At 41.8% G+C, this 12,746-nt stretch overlaps 1 protein-coding gene and 1 pseudogene across 1 annotated transcript; one reads left to right on the top strand and one right to left on the bottom strand.

The window, feature by feature from the left end:
* Window positions 1–465: 465 nt before the first annotated feature.
* Window positions 466–2,421, bottom strand: LOC145126597 (uncharacterized). Its single transcript, XM_079061930.1, has one exon. The coding sequence runs from the start codon at window positions 2,419–2,421 to the stop codon at window positions 466–468; it is 1,956 nt and encodes a 651-aa protein (XP_078918056.1).
* Window positions 2,422–5,992: 3,571 nt separating this feature from the next.
* LOC145126596 (putative mitochondrial protein AtMg00300 pseudogene) lies at window positions 5,993–6,568 on the top strand (annotated as a pseudogene).
* The last annotated feature ends 6,178 nt before the right edge of the window (window positions 6,569–12,746 follow it).

Genomic DNA, 12,746 nt, shown 5'->3' with positions numbered 1-12,746 from the left:
GTCTTCCGGGGCAACCGGAATTTGGTGAAAACCAGAAAAACCATCAAGGCAGAAATAGTGAGATTTCCCGGCCAATCGTTCTAACATCTGATCGATGAATGGCAAAGGGAAGTGGTCTTTGCGGGTGGAAGCATTCAACTTCCTATAATCGATACAAACCCTCCACCCGTTTTGCACACGGGTGGGTACCAATTCCCCCTCGGAGTTTTTGACAACGGTGACCCCGGCTTTTTTCGGGACTACCTGAACGGGGCTTACACATTTACTATCTGAGATAGGGTAGACCATACCTGCATCCAAAAGCTTCATGATTTCTTTCTTTACCACCTCCATCATGGGTGGGTTCAATCTTCTTTGTGCCTCTCGGTTTGGTTTGAAGTCTTCCTCCATGAGAATCTTATGCATGCAGAAGGAAGGACTAAACCCTTTTATGTCAGCAATTGTCCACCCAATAGCTTTCTTATGCTATTTCAGCAAAGTCACCAACTCATCTTCTTCTCCAATGGATAGCTTGTTGGAGATAATGACAGGCAAAGTCTTCTCTTCTCCAAGGTATGCATACTTCAAATGATCTGGAAGAGTCTTCAATTCTCGCTTAGGTGCCTGCACAACGCAAGGAAGAAGTTTTGTGTTAGAAATGGGCAATTTCACATTGCTATTATCATACTTCATTTTCTTCCTTTCTTCCATGAACTCCACTATTTCCAGCAACTCTTCATCTAACTTGAAATTTTCTGCAATCTCTTTGACCGAGTTGTTATCAAAATTTCTGCTCAAAACTAACTCCAACAAATCATGGTTAGTCAACTCAAAACACTTTTCAGTCAAAGGCTGGATTATATCAACAAAATTTATGCAATGAACATCACTTGGGTACCGCATTGCTTCATAGATATTAAAGTTGATGACCTCCCCATCGAATTCCATGGACAATGTACCATTGTAGACATCAATTTTTGTTCTTGCTATTTTTAAGAATGGTCTACCTAAAAGTATGGAACTCGAGGTTGGGTGGTCATCATCTCCCATATCAAGCACATAAAAATCTGCAGGAAAGACAAGCTCATTAACTTGCACTAAAACATCCTCTAATACACCTTTTGGGTGTACTATAGAACGATCTGCAAGTTGGATAATCACCCCGGTTTTTGTTAAAGTGCCTATGCCAATAGATTTATAAACAGAATATGGTAAAACATTGATTGAAGCTCCTAAATCTAGCATAGCACGGGGGACATAAAGGTTTCCCAATTTGCAAGGAACGGTGAAAACACCCGGATCTTTGCACTTTGGGGGCATCCTTTTCTGCAAAACTGCAGAAACATTTTCACTTACTTTCACTGTTTCATTACCTCGCAGCTTCGTTTTAGATGTGCAAAGTTCCTTAAGGAACTTAGCATATCTAGGTACCTGTTTGATCGCATCTAAGAGGGGAATGTTGACTTCAACTTTTTGGAACATTGCCATGATCTCACTATCTTCTCTCTCTTTTTTGTTGCTGCTCAATCTTGATGGAAAAGGTGGTGGTGTGATCTTTGCTTCTTTCTCTTCCGGCTTCTTTTTCTCCACCATTTTTTCTTTCTTTTCATCCTTCTTTGGTGGTTCTTCTATCACCAACTCCTCTTCTTCTTCTTCGGGCATCTTCGGGCCACCATATTTCTTTCCACTCCTCAAGCTAATTGAACAAGCATTGTGCTTTGGGTTCTTTTCAGTTTGAGGAGGTAGCTTTCCTTGATTCTCCATTTTGCTCACCGATTGAGCAAGTTGTGCCATTTGTTGCTCAAGATTCTTGATGCTTGCCTTGGTTTCTTGCTGAAAACTTTGAGTGCTAGTGGCAAGGCTTTTGACTATGTCTTCTAAGGACATACTTGAGGACCCGGCTTGTTGAGGAGGAGGTTGTGGTTGCCTCGGTTGGTAATTTTGTTGTGGGAATGGAGGTCTTTGTTGATGTTGAGGAATTGGTGGTCTCTGTTGATAACCTCCATGTTGATTACCTCCCCAAACTTGATTGTTGTTCCATCTTTGATCACCCCTTGGCTGCTCAAATCCCCTTTGGTTTGACCCAGAAAAGCCTCTCATGGCTTTTGCTTCTTCATAATCCTCATCCTGAAGTTGAGGGCGCATGTCAGTTGGGTGCCCCACTTGAGTGCAAATACCACAAGGGCAGGGTGTGGGCTGCACACCCTTTTCTTTAGCTAGCATCATGACCACTTTTGTAAGCTCGGACAATTGAGCTTCAATTTGAGCAGTTTGGACTTCCTTTACACCTCGGGGTGCATCCGTGTACCATTCTTCATCATGACTTGAATGCTTAGAATCTTCAGCCATGTTCTTGATTAAGTTGCGGATTTCGGTGGGAGTCTTGTCGGGTAAAGATCCGCCACTAGAGGCATTAAGAAGTCTTCTTTCCACTGGAGTCATGCCTTCAATGAAGTATTAGAGAAGCTGATACTCGGTAATTCCATGTTAAGGACAGCGGGCACACAGTTTCTTGAATCTCTCCCAATATATGTGGAAAGCCTCTCTCTTATGTTGCTTGATTCCAATGATTTCCCTCCGTAGGGCTGAAGCTTTCATCTCTGGGACGTATTTATCCAAAAACAACCTCGCAAGATCTACCCAAGTAGTTACCGTCCCCGGTGGGAGGTCATAAAGCCAGTCTTTGGCTGCATCTTGCACTTCGAAGGGGAATGCCCTAAGCTTGATTTGATCCTCCGTGACATTGTGTGGTTTCATGCCCACACATACAACATGGAACTCAGTTAGAAACTTGTGAGGATCTTTATTTTCCAGGCCTCTAAAGGTAGGGAGTAGGTGGATGAGTCCGGATTTCAGTTCTAGGTTGGTGGTTGCCGGATATGTGATGCAAAGAGGTTGTTGAGTAACCTCTTGCCTCGACCATTGACGGAGAGTTTGTTCGGGTGGTGGGTTTGGAGGTGGATTCCCTCCATGGTTATCTCCCATGGTGTGAGTAGTGGTTGAAGTTTTTGTGGGTATAGTGTTTGGGATATTATAAGTAGGTGAAGATGGTGGAGTGGTATTTTTGGGTGAGGTTGGTTGAGATAAGAGTGGGAGGCTTTCTGTTTCGGATGCGGATACACTTGAGAGGAGTATATCCTCCCAAATGTTGATTACTGGAGGGTTAGAAGATGAAGAAGTCCCGGAACCCGGTTGCCTCTTACGAAGCTTGGCTTGCTTCCATAACCTCTTTGCAGTCTTCTCTATCTCCGAGTCAATTGGCAATGGCATACCTGTACGAAAAGATCTAGGCATAAACAATTAGTAACACTGTGTCCCCGGCAAAGGCGCCAATTTGTTAGGGCGTGTCAAACCCAACAAATAATAGGGGTACAACAGACTCCAAATACACTGCTTTAATGCACTAAAAAGGTAGTCCAAGGCAAGCAGGGTCGAACCACAGAGACACGGGATAAAAGTATATACCTCTTTGCATAAAGTACTTTGGTCACAAAGGGGGTTTTGTTTGCAAAAGTCAAATAATGAAAATAACAATCAACTTTGAAACATGCAGAAAATGAAATAGATTTGTAAACAAGTTGTAAAAGTGCTTCCAGTTCTAGTTCTCAATGTTGTCATTTAACCTGATTATGACTTGATGTAATTTGTGATTACTATTCTAAGTTGGTATTGAAAGATATTAACACGCTCTAATACCTCTCGCTTGCTAAATTATCTAACCAAAACACGCTATTTGACTAGACCTAGCTTTACTAATTCAACCTAAACACGCTCTTAGATTGTATTGAAAAACTGCATTAAGTTTTGTACAAGCTTCCTAACAATGTTCATTTCTTCTCATACGCTCGGAAGTGTGAAAACATGTGATAAATGTTCTACAATAAGAAAACCTATTGTTTGTTACCAACCATTAACTTTATAGAACGATTAGGTGCCCAAAAAGTTAATTAACTACACAAAAATTCAATTCATGAAAGTGGCCAATCAAACACAAATCAAATTTAAGGATTCTAGTTTAAACAAGAACATAATCACTAGAATAGAATCACAAATCAAACATCAAATCATATGCTTCAAGTCAAGCAATCAACATGTTTTGAACAAGAACTAGAAACTAGGGTTTCTAAGCCACACATGGATAGAACAAGATCACAAAAATAAAAGATGGAAATAATGTGCAATTACAACTTACAAATAAGAGAAATAATGTTTCCAAATGATAAATGATCAAATCCTTGAAAAAACCTTCGAAATCCCCTCTCAAAATGTGCTCTGATATGTTATCTGTGTCCCCAAAATGACCCAATTTCCGTAATATGAAAAATAGGAAAACTACCAAAAGTTAGTTTTTTTTTGGTCGAACACGGCCCGTGTTCAGCATAAGGAAAAAATGACACGGCCCGTGTTCAGCTTGGTCAACAGCTTTCCTTTTGGTCAACACGACCCGTGTTGATTTTGCAGTGTAAATCCAACACGGCCTGTGTATCCTTCTGACTCCGACTCCAAACTTGATTTTTCCAACTTTTTCGTTCTTCGCCCGATCATCCCGAAATCTTCACCAATGCTTCCCGGTACCTCCCAAAGCGCGTTCCAAGCTCCGATTTACCTAAAAAGACATGAAAGTGTGCAAATAAGGTTGTTCTAGAGACTAACATGAATATAATGAAATGCAAGAAAAGGAAGAACAATTTTGCTAAATAGATGCATGAAATGGGACTAAAAGGTGTGCAAAAAGGTGCACAAAATGCACCTAACAATCCCTCAAGTATAAATAGGGATGCATGTTATGTCATTTTTGTATCTTAAATTCTAGAGTGATAGGCGAATCTTTGTGTAAATGTACTTGTAACCTCTGTGTTGAGAACTATGAAATAAAGAATACTCCCCTCCTGCTTATGGACGTAGGTCACCTTGACCGAACCACGTAAATATTATGTCTTGTGTGCTTTTGGTTTTGCTAGTTATCCGCTTTACTTCCTAACAAGTGGTATCAGAGCTGCGGTGTGTATTCCTATGATTGAAGATGTCTACTCACAAGTTTGATTTTGAGAAGTTCAATGGCTCAAATGACTTCACTTTGTGGAAGGTGAAGATGAGGGCTCTTCTGGTTTAACAAGGATGTGCGGCGGCATTGGAAGGAGAGGCAAAACTGCCAAAGGACATGGCAGCTGATAAGAAGGTGGATATTCTGATGAATGCACATAGTGCCATTCTATTGAGCTTGACAGATGAAGTACTGAGGGAGGTTGTGGATCAAACAACTACTTCTGGGCTCTGCGATAAACTTTGTGACAAGTACCAGAACAACTCACTGAGGAACAGGTTGTATCAGAAGAAAAGGTTGTACACTCTCAGAATGTCTAAAAGTACCCAAGTGAAAGATCATCTCGATAACTTCAATCGTATCATCTTGGATCTACAAGGTGTTGATGTGAAGATTGAAGATGAAGATCAGGTGATCATTCTCTTATGTTCGCTTCCTAACTCATATGAGAATTTCGTTGATACCATGCTTTATGGTAGGACAACGATCACTTTGAATGATGTGAAGGACTCTCTGATGTCCAAGGAACTAAAAAGAAAAGTTTCTGGTGGAGAGAAGGTGTCCAGTTCCAGTTTGTTTGCAGGGAGAGGGATGACAGAAGAGAGGAAAGGGGGAAACATAGGGAGATCACGTTCAAAATCAAAGTCTAAAGGTTCATCAAACATGAAATGTTATAACTGTAAGGAGAAGGGGCACTTCAAGCGAAATTGACCACAACTGAAGAATGGGAAGTCCAAGAGTGAATCAAGCAGCAATAACACTGCTGTTGTGGTTCAGGAAAGTTCAGATGAAGGGGACGATGGTGATGTACTGACTGTGTGTACATCAAGTTCTGCTAATGCGTGGGTCTTGGATTCTGGAGCATCCTATCACCTGACGTATAATCATGACTGGATCGACTCCTTCAAAGAGTGGGATGGCACAGTCAAGATGGGTGATGATTAGGTGAGCGGTATCAAAGGTAGTGGCATGGTGCAGATGAAGATGCATGATGGCATGGTCAGGAAGTTAGATTGCTGGTACGTTCTAGAACTTCGGAAGAATCTAATTTCTCTTGGCACATTGGCTAAGAATGGGATGAGGTACGCTGGTGAAGGTGACTGGGTCAAAGTGACCAAAGGCTCTCTGGTTATAATTAAAGGGAATATGAATCATGGAGGGATCTATATCCTAGAAGGCAGTATAGTTATGGGAACGGGTGCTATCTCCCAATCCTTGAATGAAGGTGATGACAAGACAGAGTTGTGGCATCGTAGGTTGGAGCACATGAGTGAGAAGGGCATGTCAGTTCGAAGTAAAAAAGACCTGCTTGGTGGAGAGGCTACTGGAAAGATAAAGTTTTGTGAAGCTTGCGTCAAGGGAAAACGTTGCAAAGTGAAGTTCGGTATCGGTCGACACACAAGCAAGGCAATGCTGGAGTATGTTCACTCAGATATGTGGGGTTCTGCACCAGTGAAGTCTCAAGGAGGATGCTCATACTTAGTGACGTTCATTGATGACTATTCAAGGAAGGTTTGGTTGTACTTTTTTGAAGACGAAGGATGAGGTGTTTGGGAAGTTCAAGGAGTGGAAGACCATGGTTGAGAAAAGGACTGGAAATCAGGTCAAGACTCTGAGGACTGACAATGGGTTGGAGTTCTGCAATGCTCCGTTTGATAATTTCTGCAAGGCAGAAGGTATAGTGAGGCACCGCACTGTACGACACACACCACAGCAAAATGGAGTGGCAGAACATATGAACCAAACATTCATGCAGCGTGCAAGGTGCATCCGGATATTTGCTAACTTATCCAGGCAATTCTGGGCGGAAGCAGTTAACACTGCATGCTATCTGGTGAACAGATCACCATCAACTGCAATAGACTTGAAGACTCCTCAAGAGGTATGGTCCAAGAAAACCTCTGACTATTCTGGTTTACGTATATTTGGATGCCCCGCATCCGCATATGCTCATGTGAATGATGGTAAACTTGAGCCAAGGGCAATGAAGTGCATATTTCTAGGATATGCGACAAGAGTAAAAGGTTATCGACTGTGGTGTACAGAAGAAGGAAGAACTCCTAAATTTATCATGAGCAGAGATGTGACCTTTGATGAATCTTCCATGGGTAACCAGGGAGGAGGTGAAACAAGTCAATCAGAGAACAAAGATCAAGGTGCTAGCCAGAAGGTGGAGTTTGCATCTCAAACTCCAGACAGATCTGTGATAAGTGACAAAGAGCAAGGCGGCAGTGAATAGTCTGGACAAGATGAAACCCAAGAGCAACACATGGGATCTTCGTCCAGTGGTGCTGATGTCGGGAAAGATAATGGGTCTGAATCTATAGCAATGAGTAGGGATGAGCAAAAGGACCGAACCGGCTGGAATCGGTCCGAACCGGACCCGACCCGGGAACCGGCTTCGGCCAAAATCAAGAACCGAACCGGCCCGGCGGTTCTACCGGTTCCCGGTTCCTACCGGTTCTTGTCGTGTCTTCAAATGTTGGAACCGGTCCTCGAAAAATAGCATCATACGGTTCCGGTTTTTGCCGGTTCTACCGGTTTTTGTCGGTTCTACCGGTTCCGGTTATATCGGTTCCGGTTCCTACCGGTTCCCGGTTCTAAAAATCCATAAAAATAACGTCCCGGTCCCGGCCCGACCGGTTCCATCGGGTTCCGGTTCTGGTGCCGGTTCCGGTTCCGGTTCTGGTTCCGGCTGGTTCCCCGGTCCATATGCTCATCCCTAGCAATGAGAAGATCGAAGAGGGTTATTCGACAACCTGACAGATATGTGGGATGTATGAATTCAGGTGAACTTGACTCCATTTCTTTTTCTTTAGCAACTGGAGAAGACATTGACACCGAGGAGCCTCAATCGTATGAAGAGGATGTGGTGAGTAAAGAAGCAAATGACTGGTTGATGGCCATGAATGAAAAAATGCAATCTTTAGTAAAGAATGAAACATGGGATCTTGTTCCATTACCAAAGGGAGCAAAGCCAGTGGGATGCAAGTGGATCTTTAAGAAGAAGGAAGGGATACGAGGAGTTGAACCTGCTAGGTTCAAGGCAAGGTTGGTTGCAAAAGGGTTCTCTCAGAAAGAAGGAATTGATTATCACGAGGTGTTCTCACCGGTTGTGAAGCACAAGACAATTCGAGTTCTTTTGGCCATGGTGAGTGCATTTGATTTGAATCTTGAACAGCTTGATGTGAAAATTTCATTTCTTCATGGAAATTTAGAAGAGAAGATTTATATGTCCCAACCAGAAGGGTTCCTTGATGCTAAGAAGGACCATGTATGTTTGCTGAAGAAATCCTTGTATGGTTTGATGTAGTCTCCACGACAATGGTACAAGAGATTTGATTCATTCATGATCTCGAATGGCTACACTCGGAACCAGTTTGACAATTGTGTTTACTCAAAGGAATTGTCACTAGATTCCTACATATATATGTTGTTGTATGTTGATGATATGCTCATCACAGCCAAAGACATGGCTGGAATAAATGACATGAAGGCGACCCTGAAGAATGAGTTTGAGATGAAGGATTTGGGAGCAGCAAATAAGATAATGGGGATGGAGATACAAAGGGATAGAAAAGCAGGGAGGTTGTGTATTTCTCAACAGAAGTACATTGAGAAAGTTCTGCAATCCTTCAACTGTGATCAGTCCAAGCCAGTTGGAACTCCTTTGGCGGCTCACTTTAAACTTGGTCCAAGCACTATACCCACTACTAATGAAGAAAGGAAGTACATGAGCAGGGTTCCATACTCTAGTGTTGTTGGAAGTCTCATGTATGCTATGGTTTGGACCATACCTGATTTGGCTCATGCAGTTAGTGTGGGTAGCAGGTTTATGAGTAATCCAGGGAAGACTCATTGGGAAGCTGTAAAGTGAATCTTCCGATACTTGAAGGGAACGAAGGATGTTTGCCTGGTGTATAGAGCAAATACGAACATTGACTTGGTGGGATATGCTGACTCTTATTATGGTGGTGAGTTGTTGAAGCGCAGGTTGCGGACGTGCTACATATTCACTTTATTTGGATGTGCCATCAGTTGGAAGTCAACGTTACAAGACACCGTTGCTTTATCTACAACTGAATCCGAGTACATGTCCATGAAGGAAGGAATAAAGGAGGAGCTATGGTTGCAAGGGCTTATTCAGAGTCTTGGTCTGAAGGTGGAGAAACCTGTCTTGTATTGTGACAGTCAAAGTGCTTTGAGTCTTGCAAAGAATCATGTGTATCACGAGAAGACGAAGCACAATGATGTTAGGCTGAATTTCATTCGGGTTATTCTGGAAGGAGACAAGTTTTCAATATTGAAGATTGATACCAAGGTCAACCCAGCAGCTATGTTGACAAAGTCGTTGCCTACGTAGAAGTTAAAGATTTGCTTGGACTTGGTTGATGTTCGTAGGAGATAGGTCCCTTCGAGACAAATGGCAGGAAGGGAGAGGAAGTTCATGTTCGAGGTGGAGTTTAGAGGATGCTCAAGTCAAGTTGGAGATTGTTAAATGTGACTCGAGCATTTGGAGCATTTGGATCATGTTCATGAAGCATTTCGAGCACTTGGACCTCAATGGAGCACTTGGGGTTCATGGAGCATGTGAAAAAGGAACGAATCTTCTAAGAGATTAATGGATCATCAGAAAGAATTGATCAAGTGCCAAAGGAACGGATCGTGTACAAGGGGGTTTAGAGCATGTGGAAGGAGTTTGGAGCACTTGGAAGAGGTTTGGAGCACTTACAAGGTATATGGAGCAACAAGGGGTCCTTTTTGCGCCACATGATGAAGATATGGGTCAAAAGGGATGCTCTTGTGCCATCTTCTTCTCCTCTTGCGCCATCTTGTTTTCCTATTGAGCCATACATGGCCTTGTTGATCCATGCATATGCCTGTTTCTCATGGTGATGTTGTTGCTCCAAGATTGATGTTGTGCGCCATACTTGATGCTCTTGCGCCATTAGATCCATTTTGCGCCAACTAGGATTGTTGTTGCGCCATGAAGAAGCTATTACGCCATCATGGACCATCTTGGACTCTTGGTACATGATGCGACATATTGATTCCTTTGTTGTGCCATGTTGATCCAAGTATGCCTTGAAGATGATAATGCTCAAGAATGTTCCAGAAGATGTTGCATGGCGGATTGTAATCGGTTAACACCCTTCATGGGCCTATGGGCCAATGGGCTTGGCCCATCAGGGTTTTAGGTCTGATCCCTCAAGTATAAATAGGGATGCATGCTATGTCATTTTGTATCTTGAATTCTAGAGTGATAGGCGAATCTCTATGTAATTGTACTTGTAGCCTCTATGTTGAGAGCTCTGAAATAAATAATACTCCCCTCCTGCCCGTGGACGTAGGTCACCTTGACCGAACCATGTAAATATTGTGTCTTGTGTGCTTTTGGTTTTGCTAGTTATCCGCTTTACTTCCTAACAATAATCAATAAGGGCCAGAATTGGTGCCTTAGACCCGCTAAACCCAGTGAGGAAACTCACCTCAAATGTTAAATCTCACTAAAACAAATCCCTACCTACTACCCTGACGACTCCTGAAGCTATCAGTACAAAATAACACCCAATCAACACTTGGGTTCCAAACTACAATCAATAATCCATAGTGGTAAAATGACCATTTTACCCCTGGCCTAGCTTGATCCAAAAATAAGGCCCAAATCCATAAACCAATAAGGCCCAAAACCAATAGATCCACAAAGGCCCACTTATGGCCCAATTTTCTAAATTGGGCCCAATCCCCATATAGGCCTTACCTTAAAGCCCACTAAATTTTCCTTAACCCAAAAGCTTGATTTCAGATGGCCCAAAAGGCCCAAAGTACAAAGTCCAAATAAATGGCCCAAACTGAGGCCCAAAGATGTGAAGCCCCAACTGACTGAGTACGTAGGGCGTACTCAGTTGTACGTTAAGCGTACTCGCTGCATTGACTGTACGTTGCGCGTACTGGCATGTACGCCCATCGTACTCCTCCCTTAAGCCATTTCTTCCATTAAACTCTTAATGCATAAGTCTAAGGGTCCAAAACACAGATATGAGTCCCAAAGGATGTCTAGAACCATAAGTCACTGACTTGGTGACTTTTCATGCCCCAAAAGTTCCCAACTTTGATTTATAACATTCTACTTCCAATATAATGGCCATAACTCATGCATGGATGGTTCTAAGCTTCAAAGATGGCAACTTTATAACCATAAGACCAAAAGAACACCAAGAGTAGCAACTCTAAGCTTCATAAATGATATGAACCACAAGATCTCATTTATGGGACCAAAAAGGATCCAAAACCTAAAACAAGGAGATCTAAGCTTCTAAAGATCAAGTTCAAGACTTTATACCTTGCACAAGCTAGAAATGGAGCAAATAATCTAGATCTACAAACTTCTTCTTGAACCACCACCTTGCTCCAACCTTCTCTTTCTTGAAAATGGGACAAAACACACCAAAATGCACTCAAAATACCTTCCAAGCTCAAGAACGTTCAACTATGGAGTTAGGGTTTCGAGTATAGGGTTGGGAGGAAAAGGAGGTTGAATAAATGAGGGTTTCAAGTCTATAAGGATTAGGGTTGTTCAATATTTGGATAAAACCAAATTGTCCAATTGGACAATTTGGATTCGACTATTTGGTTCGGATATTTGGATTTTTGGATTGGTTTTCAACAAAACCGAAATATTTTTTTGGATTTTGGATTGGTTTTGGTTTATAAAATATGAACCGAATAGTCCAAAAAAACCGAATAACAATTTATTATTCATTTATTTTAATATATCTATAGTTATTTATTAATTTTGTAATATATTTTTTTTGATAGGTTCAAAGGGTTTCACCTAATACAAAATTTATATATGTATTTTCTCTCAAAAGTTTTTTATCTATGATATACCTTCTTAGTGATTGTTTATAAATTTTAAATCACAATAATTTTTTTTTTTGCTTCTTCTGTAAAATTTGGTAATATTATAATTATATGGCGTTTTAAAATGTTCCGATTTTTGGAAACCGAATTATAAAAACCGATCCAACCGAATTGTAATTGGATTGGATCGGATTGGATTTGAAATTTGTTTGGACTATTTGGATCAATGTTTTGAAAACCGAAATAAAGTTGGATTCACTTGATTGGATCGGATCGAACCGATCCATCCAAACGAATACCCCTAATAAGGATGATTATATAGTGGCCAACTCCGGAAATTAGGGTTTTCAAAATCCTTACGTACGCCCCACGTACACTTCTTTACGCCCAGCGTACACCTCCGGATCCACGATCAAACCCTCGCATGAGTACGCTAAGTGTACCACTTGGTACACCCCGTGTACTTGCTTTGTAGCTTGTACGCTAAGCGTACCTTGTGGTACGCCCCGTGTACAACTCAAGGACCAAATTTGAAAAATTAAATAATGCAAGAGCAAAAGAGAAACTTACCAAGATTCAAGTGTTATAGAAGTCGTTGAGAAAGAAGATGGTTGGTCTCTAGATGAAATTGACAGAGTAATGGAAGAGAGCCTTAGAATTTAAGCTCTGGAGGATAATCTGAATCCCTTCTCAGGTATCTCTCCCTACTATCCTAAAGGAATGAACTATGATGATCATTTTGTCCCTTTCAAAATCTATGCTCGTCCAACCAACAACTTTGAGAAATTAGATCTTCCCATCTCTCCTCATGGCAAGTTTTATGTCAAGTTTGCTCCTCTTCACCCCTCTGACGACAAAG

Source organism: Lactuca virosa, chromosome 7 (genome assembly GCF_052849685.1).
Source record: "Lactuca virosa cultivar CGN04683 chromosome 7, Lactuca_virosa_CGN04683_v6, whole genome shotgun sequence".
NCBI classification, from domain to species: Eukaryota; Viridiplantae; Streptophyta; class Magnoliopsida; order Asterales; family Asteraceae; genus Lactuca; species Lactuca virosa.
The sequence above is the reverse complement of the archived record's forward strand: the minus strand, read 5'-3'. Positions and strand labels throughout refer to the sequence as shown.

What these genes read in the sequence shown, in the direction of transcription:
- LOC145126597 (XM_079061930.1), bottom strand. Translation starts at nt 2,421, where the DNA reads ATGACTCCAGTGGAAAGAAGACTTCTTAATGCCTCTAGTGGCGGATCT.